We start from the raw sequence: 11,920 nt of genomic DNA on the forward strand, positions 1-11,920 counted from the left end.
TGTATAGAAAGAATCCTACAAGTCAATAAGAAAAAACAATTCTAAAAGAAAATTTCACAGAAGAAACTCCAGTGGCCAATAAGTCAAATGCATAAGAGAAATTAAGAAATGAAGAGTAAACATTAAATAATATGCTATTGCACATTCATAAAATTGGTAAAAATTAAAAAGGTGCACAATACCAAGTGTTGATGACAGTTTGAAGAGCTTGAACCTCTTTTACCTTTGGTAAAGCCACCTAGAAGAGTAATTTGGCAATATCTCATTAAATTCCATTCTCAGATATAATTAGAGTTTACCATTTTTACATTTGGCCAAATACCAAATGGCTGATTGTAAAAAAATAAAAAATAAAAAAATCAGGAAATGCTGAACCCCACCATTCCAGAATGATGTACAAATGTATGATGTACAATACACAAACCAGCACTTTTTTCAGACTTTATACATAGAATTTAGAGCATTGGCAGTTTAAAAATATGTATTCTTCATATTCCACCTGTTTTTCCAGGTGAAATGAATAGCAGTCATTTCCACAATCTTTTTGTTTGTTTGTTTAAAGTCATCATTTCTATAAACTCAAAACTCTGATTAAAAAAACACACACACATAAGGGTCTTTTTATTTTAAGTTACATCAAAAATGCTACTTACGTTCAAAAAGTTAATTTTCAGATATCATATATCTCTAAGCCTTCTGCCTTATTGTAGCATTGGTTCTGTTTTTCTGACCAGACATGACATGTCCCTATGTGAATACACAGTTGTTGTTCCTAATAAATTGAAAAGAAATTATGTTGAGGTAGGGATTCAACTGTTTACCTTTCAGTAAGTCAAGGCAAAAGTTGAATAGTAGATTAGCAAACTTTGAATGAATCTTAGGGACAAAATGGATCCGGACATGGGGCATAACCTATAGAAACACTTGCATACTTTTGAAAGGGTACTTAGAAGCACAGCCTTTTTGTAACCATAGTGATTGGAAATGTTATAAATGGTCATCAACTAGAGAATAAATAAATCACTTAGGGGTTGGCCTACAGCGGAATTCGACAGAGTAGTTAAAATAAATACAATGTATATGTGCATAAATATAAAGGTTAAAAGAAAATGCTGGGCAATATATAAAGGCTCAGAAGAAGTTTTAAAGTAATTTTATAATTAGTAAAATGTATACCTACTTGCAAAACATATTATGTATTTTCATAGACATATAGATATGTGGTAAAATATATAAAATATGTGTGATAATGGTAACTAAATTCAGAATATTTGCCAGCTCTTGGTAGGGAAAGACCACAAAGGGATTAAGGAGGGACACAAATGGAACTTTAACTTGTTTTGCAATATTGGTTCTTTTAATAATAATGTTAATTTGAATGTTAACAGTTACTATGAGTGTTATTCTGAAAATGAATTAAAATTAACTTGAGCAACTATGATTCTAGAATGTGATAGAGTAAGTTGGTGAAGTTACATTATCCTTTGTAGGTTTCAAATTATAACTCAAAACTAAATTAGAGCCCAGCCGGTACGGCTAAGTGGTTGAGCATCGACCTATGAACCAGGAGGTCATGGTTCAATTACCAGTCAGGGCACATGCCCAGAATGTGGGCTCAGTCCCCAGTGTGGGGCATGCAGGAGGCAGCCAATCAATGATTTTCTCTCATCATTGATCTCTCTCTCTCTCCCTCTCTCCCCCCTTCATCTCTGAGATCAATAAAAATAATTTAAAACAAAAACATATTTAAAAAAAAAACTACATGGTGACAGGAAAGGAATTAGATCTCAATTTAAGTATTCAGCAAGTCAAAAGAATTCAGGTAATGAGGATTTTTCAGTTACCTTCATGCTCTAGAAATTTTCATTTCATCAGACTATCAAATTTCACAAGGAATGGGGAATATTAATACCATATATGATTTTGTATACAGTTATTTATTTAATTGTAAGTTTCAAATATTTGAGCTTTTCAATGAAAAGACTGGCAGCTGAATGTTTCCATAAAGTTCTGAATATTTATGAATAAGCAATAATAATTCCACCAAACTGGACTAAATGATGTTGTGCTTTGTAGTTTATATACTATTGTCCATGTGCATTTTCATCTACAATGCAAAGTATTATAAGTTATCTTAATATACAAAAACTATCTCCATTTTACCTCATCACCAGCAATTGCCAACCGCATTTACAGAGCATTCACATTAAGGAAGGATGAATTTGGTAATGAACCTTGAAAAGAAAGCTTGACTTTCATTTTTGTTTTTATTAATGTTACATGCTCAAAAGTGGCTGCATCTTGAATGATAAACTCAATATTATGTCTAGTAGAAGGAATGCAGTTTTGCAATTTTTGAACAGGGACACTTTAAAAGTAGTATCAAGTATGCAAATTCATGCAGACTGGTGCAGCCACTGTAGAGAACAATATGGAGTTTCCTCAAAAAACTAAAAATGGAACTCCCATTTGACCCAGTGATCCCACTTCTAGGAATATATCCCAAGAAACTACAAACACCAATCAGAAAGGATATATACACCCTTATGTTCATAGTAGCACAATTTACAATAGCTAAGATTTGGAAACAGCCTAAGTGCCCATCAGCAGATGAGTGGATTAAAAACTGTGGTACATCTACACGATGGAATACTGCACTGCTGTAAAAAAGGAAGGAATTCCTACCATTTGCAACAGCATGGATGGACCTGAAGAGCATTATGCTAAGCGAAATAAGTCAGTTGGAGAAAGATAAATATAACATGATCTCACTCATTTGTGGAATATAATGAACAACATAAACTGGTGAACAAAAACAGATCTAGAGACAGAGAAGCATTGATCAAACCATCAAACCTCAGAGGGAAGGCAGGGGAGGGTGGAAGGGAGTGGGGTTAAGAGATCAACCAAAGGTCTTGTAAGCATGCATATAAGCATAACCAATGGACACAGACAGTAGGGGGGTGAGGGTATGTGCTGGGGGGTGGGAGTGGCCAGGGAGTGGGGGGAAAAGGACACATATGTAATATTTTAAACAATAAAGAATAAAAAAAAAAGAAAAGTAGGAAGCTTACACTCAACAACAAAAAAATGACATATAAACATTTTGCTTTGCCAATCACTTGCATTCTCTGGATTAGATAATTAATTAGAACATCTATTATACCTTGTTATATATATAAATATGTATATAAAGTATAATATATATATATATACATGTATACGCATGTATGTATGTGTATGTATATATACATATATAAATAATATGTCATCATTTGAATTAACGTCTAACTTTTTGTCTAGCTCTGTCTCTGAAGCTGTTTGAATTTCCCTTAACATATTTTTACCCAAATTGGGCTGTCACAAATTGATCCGTAAGGGAAATTTCTGAAGATGTGTTTTTTTAATCGTTTCATTAACTTCAGTTTCTCATTAGAATTATTTTAGGGTTTTTTTTAGTTGTTTTCTAGAAGTAATTGCCTTTAAAAATCCAAAGTCATCCAGGAGCATTATTGAACATCTGCTATGTGCCAGGATTTGTGCTTGGTGGGCATTGTGAGAAAGAAAAAGTAATCAAATCATTCTAGTTGGTAGGGAAACAAACACAAGAAGCAGTGATTGTAAATGAATTGAAATATGCAGAGTAATTCTATCAGTTAACTGAGGAGGGAATGATTAAGAACCCCTAAAAGAGACTAGGAAAGGATCCTTTTCCAAGAACACATGTATCCCTCAACACACAGAAATTATAGTATAAACACATTACTTCTAGCTTACAGGTTTTGGTGATTTTATGTATGTTTTGATACTGTAAAAATGCCAATGATGTAAATTTTAATTTCTAGTTTCTATACTAATTTGGTCAAGGATCTGTGCCTATAAAAGAGATGCAAATCTTTTTATTATATAACTTAAGACACAAATGTTTTCCTTATCTCCAACATTTTTGTGTTAAAATCACAGATTTCCCTCATACGTGACGCTATCTGGAATATTCTTTTTCATTCTCTAGTCTCAGAAGTCATAACTTGCATAATTTTGCACCTAATTATCTTCTTTTTGTAAAACATTAGAGATAGAGAACTCCATAGGGTGTTGGAAATATGTTTTGATTACTAGTGTTATGTTTGGTTTAAATTATGAAGTATCTTCTAGTTATTTCAGAATCTTAACAGTTTATTGTGCTCCGATTGTTAGGTTTTTAATATCCATCTTTATTAATTTTATTCTGAATTATACACAAGGTCTCCTGGATCTGGAGAGATCAAATTATCATTAAGATAATATAATCATAATAACAATAACTCCGTAGGCCCCCTTTGACCCAGCCCTTAACCTTGTAGTAACAAGATGAAAATCAGATAGAAAAATCTACACGAGTGGACAGAGACAGGGATGAAGAAAAATAGGCTTTCTCTGTTTAAAGGAGCTGTCTCGCCCTCCTGTCTGGAGAGGAGAGAGAAAAACCTTTGCTTCTTTGAGATGGATAGGAAGGACTCTGGCCTTTTATTCTAACCTTTGCAAAGTAAAGACATCTCTCCAGAGGCCAGATCCGCCCCCTGTGCATGCAGTTTTTGTCATTTGATGTCCCTCAGGCCCTGGCCTTGTTTTCCCTTCAACTATAAACACAAACCTCCTCCAAAGTTAGGGAAAGCTCGCTGGAATTCTCTTACTAATGTTATAGTTGTAAAATAACTTATTAAGGGTTGCTCTGGCCCCAGGGTCCCAACTTTCCAGTAAAATTAATGCAAGAAGCCCAAACTCTGCAGAATCACAAAAACATTTTCTTTACACCCCAGAGTGACAACATGTAGGAAGAATAATATGTGTTTGGGGGCTTATTTCCCTGTGAGAATTTTTTCAGAGCTGTAAATTTCCGGAGAAGGCAGAATGTAACAATTCAGGGTTCTTCAATCTAATTACTATTATATTATTTTTTATAAAGTATATTTTAAATATAAAACTATTTCATGTTCTAAGACTATAGCAGTAAAGAGTCTCCATTTATATTTGCAGTGGACATATTTGTTACTTGGACAGTTATGATTTCACATAAATTTTATGTTTTACATTTTGATGTAGTAGTTATAATGGCCAGAATCTATTATTAGCTGTAAATCACTTAAAGCATGCAAGAAGCTTAGTACTAAAACAAGCCATGATATAGTCATATAGACCATGGAAATCATTTGAAAAATACAAAAAAAATTTCTAATTTTAAAAAATGTAAAAACTCTCTTTGGCTGTTGCCTAATATCAAAATTAAATGTGGTAAGAGTATTATAACTAGGAAAGAGAATACAAGTGGGTAAGGGAATGTAACTGTATGAAAATCATAGGAATACATGATTTGTAGAGTTTTACTTTTTTTCTGTTAAATTTCACCTTTAATAAATTTATATTCTTCTCACAGGTTTTGAACTTTCACATTGTGAAGACCCTGGCATTCCACAATTTGGATACAAGATCAGTGACCAAGGCCACTTTGCTGGTAGCACTATCATTTACGGATGCAATCCCGGCTACACTCTCCATGGAAGTAGCCTTCTCAAGTGCATGACTGGGGAGAGAAGGGCATGGGACTACCCTCTGCCTTCCTGTATTGGTAGGAGACTCATTTAGATTGTCAGGAAATATTTCTATAGAAGTGTTACCAAAATACACTGTAGTTTTTCAAGTGATTCCATCTGTCTACACACAACTCATGCCTTAAGTCAAGAAGTTAACGTGTGCTCCCCGCCCGCGGTCTAGTCTCCATCAGTCACTGTGCAGTTGACCCCATTTAGCTCTTTGTCCTCCCTGTACCCTTTTTTCTCCTCTGAGAACCACCATTCTCTTGTCTGTATCTATGAGTTTGTTGTTTGCTTTTTTTGTTGTTTCTTTGTATGTTTGTTTTGCTTATTCATTTGTTGCTTTTTATTTTATATTCACATATGAGTGAAAAAGTATTTTTTTAAATAGATTTTTATTGATTTCAGGGAGAGGAAAGGAGAGGGAGAGTGAGATAGAAACATCAATGATGAAAGAGAATCATTGATTGGCTGCCTTCTGCAGGCCCCACACTGGGGACCAAGCCTGCAATCTGGGCATATGCCCTGATCAAGAATCGAACTGTGACCTCCTGATTCCTAGGTCAAAGTTCAACCACTGAGCTGTGTCAGCCGGACAGTTCTTATCATTTTTTTGCCTAACTCATTCCATAAGATCCATCCATATTATCATAGAGTATACAACGATAAAGTTGTACACATGAAATTAATGTCAGGTTATTTATTAGCCAGTGTTACCCTAATATAGCTAATAAAAATTTTAAAAATATATTAGTAAGAAATACACTATTTTCAAAACCTAAAAAAAATGAAGTTAATGAACTAAAATTTGTCAGAAGGAAATTAATGGAAAGTGAAGGGCTTCTTTTAATAATTTTTATGAGTATGTTTTGATGCAATGTAGCATTATTTTATTTTTCCTATCTTGGTAAAATTTAACACACTACAGAAATATAGATACAGAAATAAGATTCTTAACCATATAATTTATTCAATCACATTGTACATATTTATCCTATATAATAAAAGCCCAGCGACCAAATGGTGGAATGACCAGAACAACCAGTCGACCAGTCTCTATGACGCACACTGACCACCAGGGAGAATATGCTCAATGCAGGAGCTGCCCCCTGGTGGTCAGTGTGCTCCCACAGTGGGAGCGCCGCTCGGCTGACTGGGATGAACAGCGCTTCCACAGAGGGTTGATCCCCACAGGCCACGCCCCCCACCTGTGCACAAATCCTGTGCACCAGGCCTTTAGTTTTAATATAAAAAATGATTGCCTGTCCTGCTATCAAGGTGATTAAAAACAATAAACTATTATCAATAACTTAAAAAGGCTTTGTTTATATACTAAACTTTCAAAAATCTAAGGAAGTTCATATGCTTTTTAAAATGTTTATGCAGCATAATATAATTAACCAATTTCCATAAGATTCTTCTGAGTGATATCAGATATATAGTTCACATGAAGACAATAAGAATTCTCTACTATCTGATAGCTCAATAATGAATATTGGGTATGTGTGGGTGGGAGGGTGGATAGAAAAGTGTTGTAAAGACCACTACTCCCCCTGCCTCCCCACAAAATCAAATATATCCCAGGTTGGATTATTAGGGCAACAACAAAAAAACAACATTTTAACAAAACACTAACTGCTTAGAAGGGAACAAACATGCAGTTATTCTTTAGTCATTCTTATTTTGTAATGGTATTTATGGAGGCACAGATTCATTCCGTCACATGTCCGTATGTTTAAATTGGCCAAAATATTTTTCTAAAATAGTTTTATTAAGGTTAATTAATACCCAAAAAATGCACATATTTAATGTATATGGTTTGAGGACCTATTGAGACAAGGTTTAATCTTTGTTAGTTGGTATGGTCAACATATGAATCTCCACAAAACTTCTAGAATACAAACTATTAAAAAATAGAATTTTAGTCATTAGAGGCCTCGTGGCTAACTGCAGTGTTTTTGATGCCCTGAGACCTCTATTGGATTTTTAAAACATAGATTCATGCAGAAAGCAAGCATGTTTTTAATCCAAACAAAATGCACTTTTAGGCCTTTCTTTTCAGACAGCAACTGAATTTTGGATAGATTATGAGGATAATAATATTTATAATAATCAACCTAAATTGATTAAGCTTAGGATTCTGGAATATGACCAGTAAACAGCCCACTGGCAGTGGTTATGAGAAAAAAAATGCATTGATTAATTCTCTCTAGGTTATATTCTTTGATGTGTACAGGAAATATATTTAGAAAATCATTAAAGGTTACAATAACATAAAACTATAAACTTGAAAACACTGACTTGCATGCTGACTTGAAAATTAAATTCACAAAACAAATACATTAAAAACCATATGTTTTTTAATATGTATTGATCCAAGCTGAAAATATTCTTTATTTTTTGGAGTATTTTATGCAAATGGAAGAACATTTGGTCTGAGATCAGAAGATTTTAATTATGTTTTCAGTGAATCAATGCATTTTATATAAAATATCCCAAGACAAACTTAGTGACTTAATACTGCTCAAGATCTCATGAGAAGGGTAACGTTTATTTATTTATTTTTTCAATGATAGATGATCAGGAATAACAGCTGAAAACAGTTGGACACATGGTGATGATTTCCATGATAACAGAAGATGAAATTCTATTTTGGATAGTGTTCTCTGTTGGCAACAATTGATAGCTTTACCACCTGGCCTAAGATTATAATTTTCTGTGCTTATTAATATTAAATACTCATATGGCTATATTTTTTCCTCAAGCAAATAAACTTTTTCTCTAATACATGGTTAATTACGTTTCTGAAACTTATACTTTGATCAAATAAAAATTAATTTTTATAGCAGTATACTTTCTTTAAATACTATTTCATTGTTATCCTGCAAACATAAGTCTTCTCACAGAAATGAATTCTAGCACTATAACATACCACCCTGGCACATTTGAAGTCAAAATACTAAGTAAAGAAAAATGGAGAGAAAAAGAAGTTATGTTTAAATTCAAGATACAACATAGTGCACATAACTCCAGTTTAGCCTGTAATTGGTTAAACATTAATCTGAAAAAAATGAAGAATAAAATTTGTTTGCATAATAAATATATGCCAATATTGATATATCATAAAAATGATGAAAATGAATTAATATAGGTATACAGTTCTAGTTGTTCAATAAAGTTTTTGTTTAAAAAACTCTCATCATTGATGTTTCTATCTCTCTCTCCCTCTCCCTTCCTCTCTGAAATTAATAAAAATATATTTAAAAAATAAAAATAAAAACATATTTTAAAAAATAATAACATCCTAGCCAGGGGTTCAGTGGTTGAGCACCAATCCATGAACGAAGAGGTCACTGGTTTGATTCCTGGTCAGGGCATGTGCCTGGGTTGCAGCCTGGAATTCCCAGTAGGGGGTGTGCAGGAGTCAGTTGATCAATGTTTCTATCTCTTTCCCCCTCTCCTTTTCTCTCTCTCTCTCTCAAATCAATAAAACTTAACTAAAAAAAAATAAATACTAGTAATAATAAGTAAATTACAAACTATTAAAAAATTAATCCCAATATAAATTAGATTGAATTGTTGTTGTAATACAAAAAATTGCTAGTCCTCTATGAATGTGTGTCAATCCCTCTAGAAAAACAGAATCAATAGAATACTAGATCTAGATCAATTGATCTGTCTACCTACCTACCTATCTATAATCTATCTTTCTAAAGAGATTCATTTTAGGGAATTGATTTAAGCAATTGTGGTGGCTGACAAATCCAAAATCTATAGGAAAGGCCCAAAGGCTGGAAGGTCAGGCAGGAATTTAGACTACAGGGAGAAGTTCTTTTCTAGAAAATTCAGTTTTTGCTCAAAAGGCCTTCCAATTGATTAGATGAGGGCCAACTACATTATCAAACACAATATCAAAGGTAATCTCCTTTACTTAAAGTAAATTGATTGCAGATGGTAACCACATTGATGAAATAACTTCACAGCAACACCTAGGCTAGTGTTTGATTAAATAACTGGCTCTTGTAAACCTAGCCAAGTTACCACAAGAAACTAACCATCACAGTACAGTGAAATATAATACCTAAAATCTTTGAAACAAATACACTTATATGAGTAGAGCCTGCAAATTTGAACCATTAGGTTCTGTTCTAAGGTGTATCCCAAATGCTAAAACTTTATCTTTGACCTTTGCTCTAAAAAAAAAAATAAGATTAATTCAGCCATTGAATTTGAGTAAGATAAAAACAAGGAAAATATAAGAGTATCTTCAAATATTCATGCAACTAGCAAGCTTTGTTTTGGTTACTTTTTAGTAGGAAATAATTTGGAGAATTTTCAAATTTATAATATATGACTTAAATACTTAGTTTTCTCTTCTTGAATACAGTTATTTCTAGAATTAAGACTACACCAGGCATCCCAATATGTTAAAAAAAAGTATTAAAATGGAGAGGGAATCCCCCAAAAGATAAAAATCTCATTAGAATATATGACAATATTTACATTTTAACTTGATGAATTTTATAAAAATTAGAGATTACATTAAATCAAAACCAAACTCGATTTAACTGAAGTAAGAAATCTCTAATAAAAATGATGCTTTGGCTTTTGGGAGGTTAAAGTGAAAGTGTTTAGAGTGATTTAAAGGGGAATAAAAGGACAATGAAATTTAGAAGGCCTGAGGGACTACAGTAAAGATTAGTTTTTCTCAGAGGTGGGTTAGCAAGATGATGAATTATTCAGCCTGCAACCAACTAGCACTAAGCAACTTGCCATCTGTTTCTCCTTTTTAAATTTTCATTATTTAACAACACATCTTAAAGTGTTTGGAATCCTAAACTTAGAGTTTTCGAGTGTGTCTCTCTTTTTTTAAAATCCCGAATTGCATTCATTCCATTATCTTTTATGTGATCTAACTTGACACTCTTGCTTTATTGTGCAATATGTTCTTTCTTCAATTAATACCTTACTCTGAGAAAGCAAATACAAATACATACTTTTAAGAAAAGGGGGAATCAATTCTTATTTTTCTTAAGGTACTAGGTATCATTGTAAAATTCACAGATTGTTTTCAAAAGACTGGCATTAAACTGTGAGTTAAATTTTCATTTTCTTATTTATTAGCTGAATGTGGAGGTCGTTTCAAAGGAGAATCATCAGGAAGAATCTTATCTCCCGGTTACCCCTTTCCATATGACAATAATCTGCGTTGCATGTGGATGATTGAGGTGGATCCAGGAAACATTGTCAGGTAAATGGATTTTATTTTCTTAAAATGATTAGGGGATCTGCATTTCCTGATGAGCCCCTAAATGTAATATCAATCAACATCAAAATTTTTCAAGATTTTTACCCTTGGTAAGGAAAAACTTAGATTTTATCTGTTAAACATATGAAAAATAAAAGTATTAATAAGAATGGTTTATTGACTTATGGGCCACAGTGGTAGCTGATATAACCCTATAGAAAGACGCTTCTTATATTTATAAGAGGGCACAGAGGAAGAGAAATTATTCTGCTTCTTGGCACTTCGCTCACTTAATTCTTTTGTTTTTAATTTTCCCCTGAGGACATGCCTAGAGAGGGAGGAAGGGCAGAGAGAGAGAGAGAGAGAGAGAGAGAGAGAGAGAGAGAGAGAGATCAGTTGCCTTCTGTACACTTTTCCACTGGGGATCAAACCCACAGCCCAGGCATGTGCCCTGACTGGGATTCAAACCAGCAACCTTTCGGTGCATGGGAGGACCCCCAGACCACTGAGCCACCCTGCCTGGCTACACATTTAATTCTTAAAGACTCAAGAAGCTGAGTCCACCATTTTGATAGGTATACAAAATTGTCCTGGTCGCTATCATAAATTTAGCCTCACAAACATTTAGAATAAATAAGAATAGAAGGGGGACTCAGTAAGTATTTACTCCTTGTCTTCCATGGCTTTAGGCATATCTCTGGAGCACCTGCTCTCTGCCCCTTTACCCAGGCTTGATTCCTCTTTCCTGCTGAGGATAGAGGGGTGGCTAACAATTCTTCACATCATTGCCCTTTAGATGAGAGCAGACCATTGACTCCTATGTCAACAGAGTCAGGTCTCCAAGGCTGTGACATGCTCTCAGTCTTAGGTTAAGTATTTGGGTTATGGCTAGGGAGGGATTAGTAAATGAACAAACCGTCCTTGACAAATGAGCCAGTGTGTTATTGCTCACAAAACAATGACTTTACACCTAGGAATTGATTCTTTACATAAGTGAAATTTCAGGCTTGCTTCTGGGTGGTGCAAGTGGTTATAGAAAACAAGTATTACCATTTAAAAAACATTATGAAAGCCCTAACCAGTTTGGATCAGTGGATAGAGC

The 11,920-nt window shown here is 33.8% G+C and overlaps 1 protein-coding gene across 1 annotated transcript in view; it reads left to right on the forward strand.

Annotated features, from left to right (window-relative positions):
* CSMD3 (CUB and Sushi multiple domains 3) overlaps positions 1-11,920 on the forward strand; it is an 888,294-nt gene that overhangs the window by 605,929 nt on the left and 270,445 nt on the right. The window contains exons 25-26 of the mRNA XM_005869050.2: positions 5,414-5,605; positions 10,695-10,821. Coding sequence (XP_005869112.1) covers positions 5,414-5,605; positions 10,695-10,821 — 319 coding nt within the window. The remainder of the gene's footprint in view (positions 1-5,413; positions 5,606-10,694; positions 10,822-11,920) is intronic.

This window comes from Myotis brandtii, unplaced genomic scaffold (assembly GCF_000412655.1).
Source record: "Myotis brandtii unplaced genomic scaffold, ASM41265v1 scaffold285, whole genome shotgun sequence".
In the NCBI taxonomy this organism is placed as follows: domain Eukaryota; kingdom Metazoa; phylum Chordata; class Mammalia; order Chiroptera; family Vespertilionidae; genus Myotis; species Myotis brandtii.